The sequence below is a fragment of the Triticum urartu genome, chromosome 7A, assembly GCF_056163025.1.
Source record: "Triticum urartu cultivar PI428250 chromosome 7A, HENAU_Tu73, whole genome shotgun sequence".
In the NCBI taxonomy this organism is placed as follows: Eukaryota; Viridiplantae; Streptophyta; class Magnoliopsida; order Poales; family Poaceae; genus Triticum; species Triticum urartu.
The window spans coordinates 24,654,238-24,672,417 of record NC_141879.1 but is presented as its reverse complement, the minus strand read 5'-3'; the positions used below and the strand labels follow the sequence as shown (position 1 = coordinate 24,672,417).

Below are 18,180 nucleotides of genomic sequence, written 5' to 3'. Positions count from 1 at the left end.
CTGTGACTTGATACCCCGATCATGTAATAGTTCTCTCAAAAATCCTTGATCAATAAAGCTTATCAACTTGCCCTAAAAAGGTGAAATAAATCGAGTTTGGAATTGGTGCTCAAAATACCCGCTAATAAAAAAATTGTAATTTCATTCATGAAAGCAGAAGGAGGAATTTTCAAGTAGATAATCCAGCTAAATGTTCTCATGTCTTTAGATATTGGAAGATATGTTTGGCTCTTGGAGCCTCATGACATCTTATATCTTATATTTACTAATTGGAGGCACCATACGAGCCTCCACGTTCATCCTAGAAAAACTATCTAATTAACCGTCGGATCTGTAATTTAAAAATCTTTAGCCATTGGATATACGCAATACACAGACAGAGTTCCGAATGACCACATCCCGGTTCTGTTAAAAAAATAGTGCTTCTCTTCCCCACGTACAAAAAGTGTCCCTAGCTGAGAGAGAAAGAGTCCCCAACTCCCACGTCTATGTTCTAATAAAATAAAAATGATGTGACAAACAAGGACATGTACAAATACAAGGACATCAGGCATGTAAAAAACCACTCCAGCCTCACGTCCCCCACTAAAAAAAGAGTCTCCAACATGCACGTCTAACTTCTATGAAAATAAAAGCAATGTGCCAAACAAATACGTGTACAGATATGAAGATCTCACGCAAGTGAATAAAAAGTTGCCAGGCCTCTCATTAAAAAGAGTCGACATCTCAATCCCCAAAAAATGAAAATTCATGCACGCACAAAAAAGATGGACATCAAGCCTCATGGTCAGAAAAGAGAGTTTATGCCAGATTTTGAAAAAAGATATGTTGCGGTCGGATATTTTGTCGGCGCCATAGAGTATACTCAGAGCCGTACTCAGAGATCATATGCTGGCCAGTCCGTGGCGCAACCAACATTGACCACAAAGTCTAAGTCCTTGGGTAATAATCTGCATGTCTTTGATAGTTGATCTCCTGATCTCTACTTCCGCTTGGTCCCTCTGCTCCTCTCTTTTACGTGTGTTATCCTCCAGTTTCCACTTGATAAAGGTGGGGAATAGCTTGCAGAACAAAGGAACCAAATTAACTGATTTTACGTGCCTCATATTTACGGATATCTAAAAATCGATGCTTCTTTGGTGGCTTTCGATTCATTTTATCTAATGTTAATCATCTATGCAATTTAAATATATGAAGGTGATTAAACTTTCAATTTACACACCTTTCTCACTTCTAGATTAACCGACATGCATAGTGCAGTGGACGATGTTGCATCACGAATAATATTGCTTCATTTACAGCTCCATCAGAACTAATTAGTGCATCGCATGCATCTCCCTTGGCAGGTTGGCTTTGTTTCATTAAGCATTAAACATATCATTTTATTTTATTTTAAAGATTAGTTCATTAATGTTCTACTTTCACATTAGGTAGTGCAAGAATATCATGAAAATTCATGCACGTACAAAAAAAAGAGGGACCTCAAGCCTCGTGGTAAAAAAAAGAGTTTATGCTTGATTTTGAAAAAGAAGGGTAGTGGCCGGATATGTTGCCGGCGCCATGGAAGTATACCCAGAGCCATACTCAGAGATCATATGCTGGCCAATCTGTGGCAAATAATATTGACATTAAGATTCTGCAGATTTAATATAGGTAAACCTATTCATACGGAGACCTTACAAAATAACATTATGGTTATATTTCAAGAGTATATCATCTGAATTTTCAGTGTTCGTGGCACATGGCGAAGGAAGCACAACGTTTTCCAAGACATGTTTGAAATGGAGATACAAATGTTTACCAATGTATTGGTAATGAAAACAAGCTATGGTGTTCTAAGCAATAAGGTGGACAAGCTGGGTACATAATCTAATTCTAAATAGTATATTGGTCGAAGAATGATAAGAATGAAAACAAGCTATGGTGTTCTAAGCAATAATGTGGACAAGTTGGTTATATAATCTAATTCTAAATAGTATATTTGTCGAAGAATGATAAGAAGGCATTTTTATACCATTAGAGTCGAAGACTTCATAATCGGAGATTTAATACATCTCTAAAGGTAATTTTTTTTCCTAATTTCATGATACAAGCAGATGTATCTTGATCCAAGATGTATTTACCTGTTTCCAGAAGGTTTCCAACACCTTGAATAGGGCACCCAACAAATCAATGTGTCTTTGGTAGCATTTCTTATGAATATTTTTCATGCTAAGATTTTTTGCATGTTTTTCAATACTAATATCAGAGATTATAATTCCCATTAATTTAAAATATAAAGAAATATCAAAATGACATCGGTACTTCTATTGTTGCATGCCTCCCTAATTAACTTGCCCGTGCTGCAGCACGGGTTGATGACTAGTTGTAACAATTCCTATTAACCTCATTGGGCGATAAATAAACAATCGTTGTACCCTAAAAAAATTTACCCCCGAATAAACAAGTTTGTTGTGGAATTCCTTCCTCATGAACTGCTCAATGTCGTGCCTACCAAATAGCCCATGGAGTCACCAACACTTCCACAAAGAGTTCATTCTGTAGGAAATTACATAGTTCAAACAACAACCACTTAGCATTAGGAGTTTCATCGCTAAATAGAGGAAGAGTGATATCATCCTCACAAAAGCACCCACACACTTGCCAAATTGCAATCAAGGAGAGCATGTCATTCATTGTGGATCAGGCACACAACTGAAGGGGGTATGTGCTTGCAGACTCTTTCCTTGCCGGTCCGTAGCAAGCCAAACCTCATGCAAAAAATGCAAGGTTTGGAGGTATCTTTACCTTCTGGAGTCTCTTCCAGCTAATTTCCTACTTCTCAAGATTCAATGCTTCCATTGCTCCCTGAAGCCACCCCTCTCATCTTAGCTTTGTTTTGAAAACTATACGACATGTTGAACGGATAGTCAAACACTCAGTCTTCTCATACTGACATGCCCAAGAGTCGCCTTGTGGAATATGATTTATTGGAATTTTCCGCACCGCTTCTATATTCATGGATAAGATATGCTACTGAGTTTGGACATCCCATGTCCTAGGCACCAAACATATGAAATCAGAGACCAACGTAGACGGGCTAACACATAAATGGACCAAATGGGGCACATCATGCAATCCCTCAGTAGCCTGTATTCATTCGAAGTTTACGCGAACAAAATTGGGGTCACACTTTGCCATTGTCAAGTTCCTTGTTTTGTTTTTTAACGCAATATGTCAAGTTGCTTATAGGGGTTGCGTGAAATGCAAGTGTCCATCGTGCCATGCTCATGCATGTTTGTCTTAGTTTCAGTTGGCTTCGAATCACCTGTGAAATAACTTCATTGGCAAAACTAATACACACTGAAGTACACTCGGAAGTGCATCAGGTAATTGCACTGAAAATGGCCCGAATGCATATTCAACTTCACTGAAAATGGCCGATTTCAAATAGCTATTTTTAGCTTGATTTTTTCCTATGAAAACCTGTTGCCCAAAGCTAAAACAAGAATGGCCTAGTCTATCATCCCTGGGCCGGTGCTATAACCTGAAAAAGGAAATATTGAGGTCGGAAAAAAAAACTGGTTTATGGCGGGACCTCCTAGGCGGCGCCTTAAGCACAGGCTAGGGGAGGTAGCGCCCACGTGCCCGCAAACTAGGCTGGCCCAGGTCGCCTCGTTTGCTCGCCCATGACACCTCGTTCACTCAATCATGGTTGACCGATTGACAATTGACCAGTTGGCCGGTCAACCACTAACCTTTTAAAAATTTAACAAAAATTCTGAAAAATAAAAAAATCGTGCATTGAAAAATGCTTGTTAATTAAAGTTCAAAGACTTCATAAGAAGTTCATCAAAATTGAAAAACAAAGTTCACAAAATTGAGAAAATTTCATCTATTTTGGAAAAAAAATCATTGATTTTGAAAAAAAAATCAATTTCAAGAGAAAGTTCATTGATTTTGAAACAAAATTAACAAATTTGTAAAAATGTTCATCAATTTTGAAAAAATCATAAATTTGAAAAAAGTTGATCAATTTTGGAAAAAAGTTCATGAATTTAAAAAAACACAAATTTGAAAAAGAAATTATGCATTTAGGAAAAAAGAAAAGGGGGGAAATGAATAAAACCATGCCAAGAAAAAACCTGAACAGGACCATTCCAAGAAATAAGAAAAAAAAAGAAAAGAAAGAAGAAAAGAAGGAAAAAGCTCTAAGTAAATACCAAAAGGTGAGGCAGCCGGGTGGTTAGTGGAGCGTGTACATGGAACCTAAGATCGGCGGTTCGAACCAAGCCCTTGCGCGCATATTTTGGTCTTTTAAAAGAGAACAAAAAAATGAAGATGGGCTGACCCACGCGGAGGAGATGGTACTCGTTGGAGAGCTGGAAGAAACGGCGGTGCGCATTGAGGCGCATCCTTCTTCCTCAACGTCATCAGCCGCTGCAGACTCGTCCTCGCCAACGTAATATCCCCAAGCCCTACCTCGTCATGTCCTCTCCCCCTCCATCTCTCTCTCTCTCCCTTCCCTCCATCTTTCTCTTCTGAAAGTTCTTCTGCACTTCCGGCACCCCGGCCCGACCAAGCTTCCTCCGTGAACCCATCAAATTTATCACGAGTCTCCCACATCTTCTCATAGCGGAACAACCTGGGCATCCAAGCCGAACGCCTCGTAGGCCAACTCCAACAGGCGACCCCATTTGGTCTGGCTCTGTCCGTTTACGTTGAAACAGATAAATGGGATGACCCAACGCGCCGGAGCAAGAACAAATCTTGTCCACACCGTGTCCATCTCGACCCAAATCCAGATCAAATATGGGCTGGATTTGCGTGAAACCGGACAATGGACGGACACACACGCGGCTTCTCGTCGTCCGCCCAGTCCTGCATGCCGGCCCCCCAACCACTTCCCACCACCTACATTTACGCCGCACGCATGGGACAGGCCCGCCTATCAGCCAGTGAACCTCCCCCAAGCGTCATTTTTAATGACGAAGTCGTGGACCAATCGTCCACATCCTCGTCCCCATGGCATCTTCCCGCTTTCACACTCGTCCTGCCCCCCTTGAACCCCGACCAACCCTAGACCATGCCGTCGGGCGGCCATGGCCAAGCCAGGGAAGCTTGACACTGAGGCATCATCTTCTTCAGGCCCGCACGCCGCCGCTGGCTTGACCATCGCTCGGCGCGCCGCCGGGACACGGACCACCCATATGTGAAGGTATAGGTGTGCCAGCGCTACTGGGATACCTCCACCCTGTTGGCGTGGTCGGACGCCCACCTACCGACCGGCTGGCACATGAGCCCAGATCGGGTGCCAGTGTCGGCCATTCCGGTGACCGGTCACATGTGACTCCTCGAGATCAACCACCGCCGTGCCTTGTTGCCGCCGAATCTCGTCGATGATCCCAGGTACATCGGCACATCCTCAATTTGGGTCACTTTGTTCTGTGATGAGTACGAAGTGCGCCAGCACATCCTAGCCTAGTGCAGTCACGTTCTAGGGCACAGTGTCCTCCAATCCCTCACCATCTGCGCTTTAGGGCACGACTGAGCGGACATGCGCCCTCACCACCCCGACCACCACCAGATCCACATCAGCCCATGACGGGCGAGGAGGAGAAGGAGCTGGTGAGGAGGGTCGTGACAGACTCGGTGATGGAGTTTGAGAATGCCTAGTGGGATGGTCTGGAGGTGCAGATTGTGCTTTCGACCGCCGGGGATGTTGTCATCCCCGAGTTGGAGGAGGTAGACGACGCAGAACCCCAGTGGAACTCGAAGGTGGTGGGCCAGTCCTGGTCGTGGACTTCGACCTTGTCGTGCACGACAGTGTTGGTGTCTGCGTCGGCCGTGTTGGTTGGCAGTGACCCATGATCACCACTCGACTTGCCACCGCCGCCGCCCCCTGTAGTGCAGCCGCCATAGGTGCCACCAGCCCACCTATGGCAGCCGCCTCCCATCATCGACCTTAGCGCGGACGAGGAAGACTGCAGCCAAGACAGTGGCGACGCCATGCAGTGAAGACGGTGGCGACGGCTTGTTTTTTCTTTTCAATAATTTTGAGTTTGTTTGATGCATGATGAACAGTTCGGCCATGACTTAATGTAATATATAGTTATTGTTTAGATTGCTTTTTATCTCTTTTTTTGTTTGAATTTTAGTTTAAATTTGGATGTTTTCGCCAATGCGACGGCCGTCGGGTGCGACAATTGATGGACGACCGCAAATGGACACTTGTGTCCGTTTTACCTATCCAAACTGACAGAATTCGAATAAAGTGGGCGTCTGTTTGAGGTCGCCAACAACTGGAGTCGGCCTTAAAACACACACGGCCATAGAGCAGGGAGGAATCTGTTACCCATGTTCGGCCCATTATCCCTGGACTAGGCCGGGCCGCCTTATAACAGGAAGAGGAAATATCGAGGTTCTGAAGGCTGAGCTGCTGATTCTCGAAAAAAAAATGAAGGCTGCGCTGCTCATCCGAGAGCTAGAAGAATCGGCGGTGCGCATGGAGGCGCCGCCGCGGGAGATCGACGCGCATCCTTCTCCATCTTCCTCAGCGTCGGCCGCCACTGCTTCCTCGTCCTCGTCGCTCACGTAATACCTCCAACCCCTACCTCGTCCTGCACGCCTCCTTCTTTCTGCGTCCCATCCCGTTTCTCTTCACCTGCGGATGTTGCATCAGATCCGCCTACATCTGCAAGAGTAAGGCATAGATGATTTCTGCTTATCTCGAAGAAGAAAAGCAATCCAGATTGAGGCTTTCCCTGCTTTAGATCTCCAACATTGCGGTCTCTGATTCTCAATTTGCTAATAAAATCATATGTGCTCTGCTTTTATTTTTCTGTCAGCATCGACACTTGCCAGCTACAGTATTTGTTTGAGAAATACAGTACTTACTAGGCGATTGTGGTGTGTAATCTGTATACACAAAGATCTATATGAAACTTCAACAACCCGTCTATCTAGCGCGTATAAAATTTATATCCAGTGCATTCATCATTGTTGATCTTGTTCTGAGCTTCTAGGAGCGACAACTCAATGCGATTAGTACCTTTGTTCAGTTCAGTGTATGTCCTAACGACACGCACCAGTCATGTTTTTTAGAATCTTGGCAATTCCTGTACAGTTAAGTTATACCTTGTTTCGCATGCCTAACCTTTTTCTTGAATTTGCTGTGTTGAACAGGGAGAGCGCCATCGTGCAAGTAATGGCCAACAGGACATGTTCTGCTTCTGTCTCCTCACTCTTTGCTTCATCTCGGCCGCAAGGATGGGCAGAGCTCCCGGACGACCTGCTCCGACCTGTTGTCGCTTTACTACGCTCGTTCCGCGACCTCCTCGCCTTCGGTACCACTTGTCGCCATTGGTGTGATCTCTTCTCAGCATACAGGTCCTTTGTCCAGCCTCTGCTCCTCCACCCCAATCTCCGTACCGATGGTGGACAGACTCTCTCGCATAACTGTTGGACCTTATTCCACAAATGCACATGGAGATTGGCTGACCCTGCTGCCACCTCATCCTATCGCAGTATTCTTTCCTTGAGTGACCTCAGAAGCATGACCTTTCTGCGCTGCTCCTACGGTCAGCTGATCTTCTACGACAACAATGGGTTCCATATTGTTAATCCATTCAGTGGCACTAAGGTTGGTCCTCCTTTCCTCCAGTCAGTTCACTTCACTTGCATCAGCTATGTCACCTTAACTGCCCCTGTTGCATCCGCTGATTCGCATCTCCTTGTCGGTGCTGGAGCCTATCTGTTCCTGTGGCGCATCGGGAGCGACTCTTGGATAAAACACAGTCCTAAAGTTGGTCGTTTTTCGATTGAACAAAATGTGGCCTTCAATGGCAAGACATATGCCCTAGGGTCTTTCGGGTGGTTCTACATCATTCACTTGTCACCCAGTCTCGTTATTCAGAAGTTTAAAGTTGTGTTTGAGAAAGATAAAACCGAAGATCTCTATTCGGCAAATGACAAGGCATGGCTAGTGGTGTGTGGTGATGCGCTTCTCTTGATCAAACTTGTGGAGGCGGGGAGAAGGATGCGCTCGGAGGCCTTCCAGTTCATGGCCTTCAAGCTTGAGTCAGTGGACACCATGACCAAGAAAGCAAGGTGGGTGAAGGTGAACAAGTTAGATAACTGGGCCATCTTTATCAGCGTTGACGAGCGGTGCGAGGCGTTGCCGTGCATGAACCCGGAGGGATGGGGAGGGAGGAGCAACCACATATACTTCCCGAGTTATCAGTCTGAAAAACCTTGGGCTGCAGTGCAACTATGGCAAAAATGTTATTACCGTTCGACACAGCTCTTCAACACTGGAAGACGGTACCTGAAATTGGAGTCAACCTGGGTCTTCCCCGCGCGTTTCCTCGTTCTGTCCTGCGATGATCTTATGGCCATGAGTGTGGTTGGTGATTAGCTTCTGATACAGCTTTGGTTGGAGGATTCTACCATGTTGCAGTTGCAGGATGAGTGGCTCACTGAATGTTCTTGACGTGTTTCGAAACTTGCATTACAAACAGAAGTTTAGATTAAGTTATCAGATTATGTACTCACCTTTTTTTTCTGCGGTGATTACAAAGGACCCATATGTTTTATTTCTCATCTATTACAGATTGTGTAGTTTTCTTGTACCTGGGCACTTCATAACATGGGCTAGGCCTATAACTTCCCTTTCATACATAAATAGCTAAGAGTAATTGTACTATGGCTGTTGATTATTCACGTGATGTGCTTGAGCATATGACAGTCTCATTAGGTGGAAATGTGAATATTGAGAACATAGCTTGGGCAGAGCTACAATTTTTTAACTGAACGTTGTACGCCATTTTGGGCTGGAGAATTGCAAGGTCGCCAAGAATTAGAGTGAGGATGCAAGTCCATAGCATCAGGTTAATATAAACTGCAAGTTCAGCCAACAAACATATAAGCAGCATATGTGCATTCAGCATAAATTTTATATTTCGCACCAATAAAAACTAGGCAGACAGAGTGTTCGACAACCAAACAGATCTGCATTTGAACATAGCTTCAGCAAACAGCTCTGCGTGCATTTGATTATCTTTGTTTAAAAGGAGATCAAGCTACAAATAGATGTACGAACCAAACAAAGCACATAACTAAAATAAAAGCCCAGGCACATCTGACATGGTGCACACAAAAAATGCTGAAGAGTGATATGAAGACCCAAGAAGTTAGTATTGTTTCAGGATGCAAACGCTTATCTCTTGTATGCAAAACGGGAGTAATTAACAAGGTTCAGCGAAAATAGCAACATGTAGCACAAGTTTTGCCTCCAGGAATGTACACTGGGTGGCAAACAGAGATTATTACAAATCTTGATGTACTCTGTCAAAGGAGCGAAAACTAGAAGGAACATAGCGACAAAAAGTCCCCAAGTGCAGCCAACGACAACAAGACAACTGCGCGGTGCAATGCCACGATCTCATACCCAAGCTGCAAAGGATGTAGGATTGCGAGCAAGATAAGCATTGATCGTCGCAAAACAAGGTTCTGGCTCCAACTCCTCATTTTGGTTGCCATCTACTGGGTATGAAAATACTCGAGCGTTTTCATCCAACCGATAGACAAGGCCACCCCTTAAACCCATTCTCTCTGGATTCACTAAAAGTCGTGGCTGTCCAGTACGTTTCTCGCCAAAGAAGAACGCCCACTTCTCCAAGCCTCCCTCTTCCACGCTCACATACTTTGCAGGTACAGTTGAGAAGTCAATGGAGAAGGCTTCCCCGTTACGACCAAGTAGGAGAAGTGTGTCTCCACAAGCCACCAAATTTCCAGAAAGCACGTACGGGTCCATATAATCTCTGCAATCAACTCTTAGTACCTCAACATGAAACTGAGGTGCCAAATGCACGGTGTATAGTTTTTGACGCATCCTCATAATGACCCGGTCTTTGAAAGATACTATCTCCTTGATCAAATGTGCATTTAGAAAATCGCAGTGCAACCAAGAGGGGCTCCCAACTCGCCAAGCGTACAGGCAGTGCGGGCTGCTAACAAATAGATATGAATCTGGTGACGCCTCTGGAGATATGAAGGTTTTGTAGCATAGTTGACTCAATGGGAAAGGTGGAGCTGCAACCTTAGTGCCAGTGAGCACGTCCATAATGACAAGGGATCTGTCGTAGCAGAAAATCGCATGACCATAAGAACATTGGACGACTGCCATTTTGTCCAAAATACTTGGAGGGGTCAAGCGACACAACGGAGTACTTAGATATACAGGATCAATGAGCTCCCATGTGTTTCCAATGTTAGAGCCAGTTGAGCTTGTCTGGTCGGCACAGTTCCGAAAAATAACAGGTGGGAAGAGCTCGCCCAAGGTAGATTTGATTGACATGAACGCAGCATACCAGCTAGGGCAGGTGGCGATGAATGCAAGAAGGTCACGAGTTGAACCCAACAGGACAATGATGGAGTGCAATAATCCGTGTGGTAGGTCCGCCCAGCCTTCGGGTCCAAACATGACACGGTGCATGGAGATGGGGGTGTTGGAGCTTCGATTGATGTTTTGCATGATATCAGCTTCAAATTCTGCATTAAGGATCATGAAAGGACAACAATTTTAGCAATGGACATGAGTTAACTATATAATATAAATTGCTATCACTATTTTAATTCACTTGGTACTACTACAACTATGATCATTATACAAACACAATAAAAATGTTTGTAGAAACTATAAACATAATACACAGTAGAGTAAAGACTACAGTATTGCCATCGAAATGTGCATCTGCCTCAAGAAAATTCGATCATGATAAAATTCATCAACATTTGAAAAGAAAAGGCAAGTTCTATATTTTTCTTTTCACCGAATGTTATTTATATGTGTTGTGCAATAGGTTGGGCTCTTGTCTCCACCTCCATTCCGGGCCACAGACGCGCGATAAATTTCATCAACATTTGAAATTAAAAAGTGCAAGCAATATTGAAATTCTAAGATTGTTCTACACTGATAGTGGTAAACCCTTGAACTATTTCATATTTTTCATATAGTATAAACACAACAAGATCGCACATCCACCAACAACACATACACTCAGATCCCCAAATCATCCATGGCAGAGGTAGGCTAAAAAGAGCAAAAGTGCGATGAGCGCGTCAGAGGAGGTCGCCCCCAATGGGGTGATGGAGGGCCAAGGAAGATGATCCTGGGAAGCCTTGCGCGGTGGAGAACTCTGTCTGACCGTGGACCGTGGCACCGGTCAGCAAATATATATACTCAGCCAACCCACGAGACCATGTCCTACACGGAAATTGACTTAACCTAGATCACATCGTATACTACATATTTGGATTCAAGCTTTACTCAAACACGTGAACTCCTACTAGTACATGTACATGACTTTGGTTAGTTCCCAAAGAACTAAAGCCACGTGACATGCAAGCACCATCTACATCATGTTCCAAACAAAACAATCAAGATTATGCTAACACTAGCGTCGGCCCATGCACCACCAATGGCTGTCATGGGTTCCCAACTCCAACAGGAGGTGGGGAAGGTCTCGTCCACGATACCAGCAATCACTCCAAAGCTGCTTGTATGTACAAATCAGAGCAAGGGGGGTAGAACTCGACATCAACTTGGTTCCTTCCCTTGCCGAGGATGAACCTGGAGGGCGGAGGTGAGTAAAGGCCAGGCCTGGCCTCCTCCATGAGTCCGGCAGCCAGCAAGGAAAATGAAGTGGGCGAAGTCAACCTCAACAAGGCTCCTCCCCTACCCCCTGGAGCCGGTAACACGAAAGCCAAGCACCACAAAAATAATAATAGCCTCAATGGTAAGTCAAGGAAGTAAGTTGGTCAATCCCTGGTGAACACCGGGGCAGTGTTGGGTAAACACATGGGACGTGACAGTGAGTCTGGTAGTGAGTTTGTGGCGACACCAAGTTACAAGGGTCCTGGTCTGAACAAGAAGGCATGTGGTGAGGGTAATGGAGGTGGCATGAGCAACATAGGTGTGTTAGGCGGTAAGGAAGCTAGCGGCCCATGGGTTGCTGATGAATGACATGTGATAGGGAAGGCACCTGTCAGGAGAAATTAGTCACCCAATCTAGAACTGTTGGGGCCTCGGGCAATCCCGGATAGTTGAAGAGCTAGTTTGCCTCGTGCGCGCATATACCACTTGATGATCGTTTTACTTTCTGAAACTCTGCAATGTGAAAAGAGTTTCAATAATCTTAGGTAGATACTAGGCCACCAGAATTGTATTGTGCATGATGGTGATGGCAAGGGTGCCTTGCGTTGTTCTGAGATGAATGAACTAAAATAAAAAGACTGCCATATGACCTGAGGTACATCGATGTCTTAATTCATCATGATTCCCATGGCCCGAAGTGTCGGGCTACATGGTGAACCTAAGGAGTAAGGAAGATGTCACATCTGGAGTTTACTCAAAAGAATAAAGCCAGATGCTCATGAACACTTGTTGATGATAGGTGATTTTTATGAGACGATGTGGCAGCATGAGCACTTTTCAGTAGCTTGGATATCCGAGAGAAAAATACCAATTTCAGAGAAGCCTTGTTCTAGTGTTATCTTCATAATTGGGGCTATAAGGGCCATCCTGGACATACGATAATAAACAGTATGGAAATAGCAATGTGTCCGTCAGGTTAAAAGTGCAGTTGCATCGTCGGGTTGGTGTGATTTATTCAGAGTGAAAAGTTGTACACACATATGCTCCTACCACTTTCCTCTATGGCTGCAATACGGCGACAGACCAATGTGCATAGCAACGTGAAATCCTTCCGATAAGAGTAGATATGGGAAAGAGTACCGTCGCTGGAGGGAACTACTGAAGTCCCTGGCTGATGACTGCACTAAGATGGGAGTGCTGCAACAGGATGTTTAGTCCTAGACATGAAAGATTTTGGGTCCATGATAAGGAGTACTCACTAGCTGAGAAGGAATATTATAGTCACATACTGAATGCACCATCTTATTGGTTGCAGATGGTCGGGAAAGCATCTTAATAAAGCCGGTCTTGGAAGGGAGGTTAATGCCTATAAAAATTGTTGTGGGGGGGGGGGGGGGCTCGGTGTCTCTAAACTAATGTTTGTTGATGACAAACTTTTGTTCTTCAAGGCCGTAGGAAGAGAGGTGAGGGCAGTGAAGGACACTCCAAATCTATTTCAAAGGTGTACATGATAGCCTCTTAACCCAGCTAAATGCTCTTTATTATTTAGTGAACACTGCCTGCCCCATGTCCAGTAAGAGATAAAGGTCACCCTTGGTGTTGTGGCTTCCACTTTCGAGAGGAAATATTTGGGTTTACCAACCCCAGAAGGTAGGATATTTGCCTCGAATTTCAGTCAATCATGGAAAGGTTCACAAAAATGTGCAAGGACTGGACTGAAAAGTATATGGCCCATGCAGCTAAAGATGTCTTGATCAAGTAAGTGGTTCAAGCGCTTCACACTTACTTCTTTGGATTTTTCAAATGTCCTTGGGCTTTTGTTATAAGTATGAAAAAATTATCTGGGACTTTAGGTGGGGCGATGAGTAAGGACATCACAAGTCCATTGGCTCTCCTAGTACCAACTGGTAAAAGAAAAGAGAGGACGTGTTCTAGGATTCTGGGATATGCATATGTTTAACCAATATCTCTTGGCAAGGCAAGGGTGGAGACTGATTCACAAGGTGGATAGTTTATGTTCTAGAGTCTTGAAATGAGAATATTATCCTCGTGTGGATTTCTGGACATGGTCATTTCCTCATATGCATCGGTGGCTTGGAGTTAAGATACTCAAGGAAGGCATTACATGGCGTATAGTGAATGGACGAAAAATTCAGATTTAGGGAGACAAGTGGATTTTGAGACAGTATGGCCTCAGGTTACCAAATTCGCTAGAAACTCAAGGTTGAGATGGGTTAACCAATTGATTGTCTCGATAAAAAATGAATGGAATATTAACCTTGTCCTTAGGCTATTTTCTGATTTTGATGTAGAGGAGATATTTCACATAAATCACCCTTCTACGTGATAGATGACTTGCTTATAGACTCGCCACCCAACTCAAATTCAGGTACAATTCCCCTGCTTCTAGTTCTTCAAGTGCGACATATAATTGGAATATTTGGGATGTGATTTGGAGAGCTAAGGTTCCAGAGAAAGTTGAGGTCTTTGGCTGGAGGTTGCTACTGGCTCACTGGCTACACAATTGTGTAAATTTATAAAGGCGCTGAGTGTAACACCATTTGTGCTATTTCTGGTAACAATGTGGAGCATGAATTCCAATCTCCATAGTGGCTTTGGAATGTTGGCTAGTATCCCATGAATACTTCTTTTTTGAGGGAATTGGTGTCCCATCAATACTTAATGTCCCCATGTCTAATGATTGCAATCAGTCTATAGTAATATACAAGTATAGTGTTTTCCCTCAATTAAATAAAATAAACACAACTCAAAGATCAACTAATTTTTACCTTAATTTTTCTAGAAAAAAATAGGGCGAGTTCTTCCCCTACCTTCTTCGATGTTGACAGCGGAGGGCGATGTGGAGGCAACAACTACTTTCTCCGATGCCAGTCGTGGTAAGACGTGGCCATCGGAGACGGTATGCTGTTTTCCTCCATCACCAATCATCATGTTGGCTCCAGATCTGGGGGGAAACAGACGCCCTCGACTGCGGTGACTCCAAATCTGGATGAGCCTGGTCGCCCACACCTAGGACTCCAGATCTGGACGGAAACACGGTAGTACCCCACGCGGTTGTCTCAACGCATCGTCACCGCTCAACTGTGGGTGGTTCTAGAGCAGGCGGTGTGGATGTCGAGGGGAGGGGGGAACGGGTGTGACGAGAGAGAGAGAGAGAGCGGGGGGAGAGAAAGAGAGGAGAGGAGGAAAGTGGCGTGTGGGTTTGTTTGTTATAGAAAAGCTTTAGCGAAGTACTAAGGGGAACCTTGTCAAACTTCGAGTGATTTTTCTTGCTTTTGGCAACTTTATACCTTACTCATATGAGATGCACAAACTCTATTACTAACAAAAGAGGGAGGCTAGATTGTGCATGCTTGCAAATCGTGCACTCACGATTCGACTAGTTGTATTTTCCCGTTTGGGAAAGGGTGCAACACCTCTTGTTCCCATTAGAAGATTAGGTGAAGGCTTAATAAGAAATTAGGGAAAGCCCACCTTGAAATTCAACGGGAGAAGAGATTAGGTGGAGGCTTAATAGGATATTAGGGAGCTCCCATCATGAAATTCTGGGGCGGATAGATTAGGTGGAGGCTTAATAGGAAGTTAGCATGGGTCCACCCTACAAATTCAGGGGGAGTTTAACTGTAGATTATTATGTGGGCCTGCATACCACAATAAGATCTCCCGTCCTCTCGTTTAAATTGCTCTGCCCTCTCCCAGTGGTGGGCCCACTTCTCACCCTGTCGCCCCCAAAAAAGCGTGTCGACTGAGAGTTGTGCATGTTGGTCAGTTTGCTCACTGGAGCGAGCAAACGCCGGTGAGTCAATGTGAGGTGCTCCCAACTGGCAAGGAGACGAATGACACCATGCAACATGCTCCGGCCAGCCATGATTCCTGTATAAAAATAGTGAACCATCAGAGGCCAATGCCCTTACCTCGTTGACCGGACACCCGCAGCTCCACTCCCAGACACAGGATGTCAGCGTGAGGTACTCCATGTCCTCCTAGAATTCTTGTAGCTCTTCGCCCATATTTTTATTCTTGATTCTCCTTGTCAACCAAGACCCTCTACTGAATTTCCCTTTGGCTTGAGAATGATGGTTGTGACCTCCATAACAATGCAACACTCGCCACCCGACCTCTCCTCTTTGTCCTATGTGTCCTCCTTGCCGGTGATAGCAAAGTGGACAACCCCAATGACGGTGATATCCGCTCGATGCCAAGGACAGGCGTCACATGTGAGGGAATATCTATGATCCGACACCCACATCACAATCCATAAGGACGAGTTTTCTTCCCATCGAAACCTTCTCTCCCAGCCGAAGATGGGCCCCCCCTCGATCTTCTCGTCGGCATTCGTAGAAGCAACTGTCCTAATTGTCTATTAAGAGTGAGTACAACTGAGCGCCATTCAGATGTGCCGCCAAGAAAGGCGATGGAGAAGCTTGTTGACCATCGCGTGTGCATGGGAGGAGGAGGGGGGCAACCCAGTTTAGTGAACTGTAATAACGAGTTGTAGTGTGCATCACAATTATTGCATAAACATCATTTGAATAATTATAAAAGGAGGATAATTCAAAACCTCATATAAAATGCTATAAAACACACTCAAATAATCAATGCACTGGTATAATCGCTAGAAAAATACTAAAATATTTACCATAGTTTCCTTAGGGGGCGGCCCTCTCATGTAACTAGGCAGGCAACCCCAATTAGCAAACACTCGTGAGAGATATAAGCATTTTCTAGGGAAAAAATAGTGCTACCAACTAAAGAAAAAAGAAGCATGCATATGGAACACATGGGCAACTATGTACATCTGATTGTTTTCAAAGGTATATGGAGGCGCACAAATATCAACATAGAATATGGAGTGAGTGGATCAAAGTTGACTGGGAGTAGAATCAATATCCGCAACATCGCATCTTTCAAAGGTTCCAAATACTCGCCGGCGTCATTAGTAACAACTGTATCTGAATTATCATATGGAAACAACAAAATTTATCCAAAGATTCGTTTTCTGGCAGTATAACAGTGTCGGGTTCATCGAGAGAACATGCCAACATCTAGGTTTTGCGCGATAAAGCTAGAACTTAACGCCGGCCGGGAACACGAGATCATGCCGTCAAACTTGAATATTGTCCGCCGAAGGCTGCAACAGTCAGCTTGAGCCTTGAGGTCACACCGAGGGATGTTCTTCTTTCTGGGGCCGAACATCCTCGCTCTGCTTGTTTCTGGAACCATTGCTTCTCTCCATGTTTGATGGAAATTATGTGAGTGTCTCCTCTTTCCTGAGCAAGTTGAGTCAACACCTCAGTACTGTCCCTCTCACTCATTGGGCTCACGAGAGACGATTTACTCCGGAGCATGCAATCAGCGTGATGTGGAGCACGCACGAAAACTGAACCACGGCAATGGAGAACGTTCTGTGGGTAGTCAGCACTTCTAAGTATACTTAATTGAGCATTAAAAAGCCAAGAAGTCGTTGTAGTATAGTGGTAAGTATTCCCGCCTGTCACGCGGGTGACCCGGGTTCGATCCCCGGCAACGGCGAATTTATTTTGTTTTGCGGCCCACGACACTTGGGCCCGTTAATTCCCATGGCCCATCCTCTTAGGCCTGCTGAGAGCTCGCCTGGCCTGTCCGGGTCTATTTACCGTATGAACCCTGGAAAACGTAAGATGTTCGCTCTAGAGCCCTGCCAAGACATTTGCCGTCGTCAAAAAAGAATACTTTGTTGCGATGGCAAGCATGGCGTGTGATCAGTTCAAAAAACAAAAGCATGGCGTGTGCTCAAGGACTAGAATCTAATCATTGTCAAATGCTTACAGTGAACACCACATTCTTTTTTTATTCTTTCTTTTTGAGGATACACACGAGTGTGTGTATCATATATTAAAGGAAAGGGGGAAAAGAGCCCCATCCACCGCACATTCTTTTATTATGAAAAAAAAAAACACTTGCTTTTAACTTGTGCATGTTACCTTGGTTGGTTTTGCTGCCTTATATTTGAGCTAGCGTTATATTTTTAGATCAAATGAGCTAGTGTTATATGCAAAGCATCCATGTCATTTTTCTCATGGTGATTGTGTCAAGATGATTCCTCATGCCAACTTTTTGGGGTTGCATAAATAGAATGTATAAAAAATTAAGTTAGACTCGTCTTCACTTGAATTTCTGCTCCAGATTCATGGTCAGACGTTATCTTTAATGTACTTACATATTCTTACCTGGATGCCTAACATCTTAACTCGTGGTTCCATCCATGGTATCCATGGTCGTGGTTGAGACTATACAACTGTCAGTGCGCATGATCAAGGTTATCACCTGCTCCCGAAGGGAGCAGTGGCGATGGCGATGGCGGCGCGTCCTCGTCCCGCGTTGGTGGTTGCTGGATTATTGTTCCTAGGGTGTTGATGTAATTTTCCTTTTTCTTGGGGTGCTTTGTACCACTGCTTAATTTTAATGTTGTCTAGGTCCCTTTCGCAAAAAAAAGAGACTATCTAACTGTCATCTCCTCATCGGGTGTTAGAGACATATGTGTA

The 18,180-nt window shown here is 44.5% G+C and overlaps 2 protein-coding genes and 1 non-coding gene across 3 annotated transcripts; 2 read left to right on the top strand and 1 right to left on the bottom strand.

The window, feature by feature from the left end:
• The first annotated feature begins 6,460 nt into the window (after nt 1-6,460).
• Nucleotides 6,461-8,395, top strand: LOC147957165 (uncharacterized). Its single transcript, XM_087536113.1, has 2 exons — nt 6,461-6,573; nt 7,165-8,395. Exons 1-2 carry the CDS (start codon nt 6,485-6,487, stop codon nt 8,393-8,395), a joined length of 1,320 nt encoding a protein of 439 aa, XP_087392239.1. The 5' UTR covers nt 6,461-6,484.
• A 759-nt stretch (nt 8,396-9,154) lies between these two features.
• On the bottom strand, nt 9,155-14,833 carry LOC147957164 (uncharacterized). The gene is made up of 2 exons (XM_087535571.1): nt 14,467-14,833; nt 9,155-10,530 (listed from the first exon to the last, which is right to left on the bottom strand). The coding sequence occupies exons 1-2, from the start codon at nt 14,585-14,587 to the stop codon at nt 9,422-9,424; spliced, it is 1,230 nt and encodes a 409-aa protein (XP_087391697.1). The 5' UTR covers nt 14,588-14,833; the 3' UTR covers nt 9,155-9,421.
• A 2,283-nt stretch (nt 14,834-17,116) lies between these two features.
• On the top strand, nt 17,117-17,188 carry TRNAD-GUC (transfer RNA aspartic acid (anticodon GUC)). The gene has a single exon. It is a non-coding gene; the product is annotated as a tRNA-Asp (tRNA).
• Nucleotides 17,189-18,180: the final 992 nt, after the last annotated feature.

Bases quoted from the DNA above. Each gene is read 5' to 3' on its own strand.
- LOC147957164 (XM_087535571.1), bottom strand. From the start codon at position 14,587: ATGATGATTGGTGATGGAGGAAAACAGCATACCGTCTCCGATGGCCAC. The intron at 10,531-14,466 runs GTAGGGGAAGAA...TCCTTAATGCAG, and splicing joins CGCTGTCAACATCGAAGAAG to AATTTGAAGCTGATATCATG.
- LOC147957165 (XM_087536113.1), top strand. From the start codon at position 6,485: ATGGAGGCGCCGCCGCGGGAGATCGACGCGCATCCTTCTCCATCTTCC. The intron at 6,574-7,164 runs GTAATACCTCCA...TGTGTTGAACAG, and splicing joins TCCTCGTCCTCGTCGCTCAC to GGAGAGCGCCATCGTGCAAG.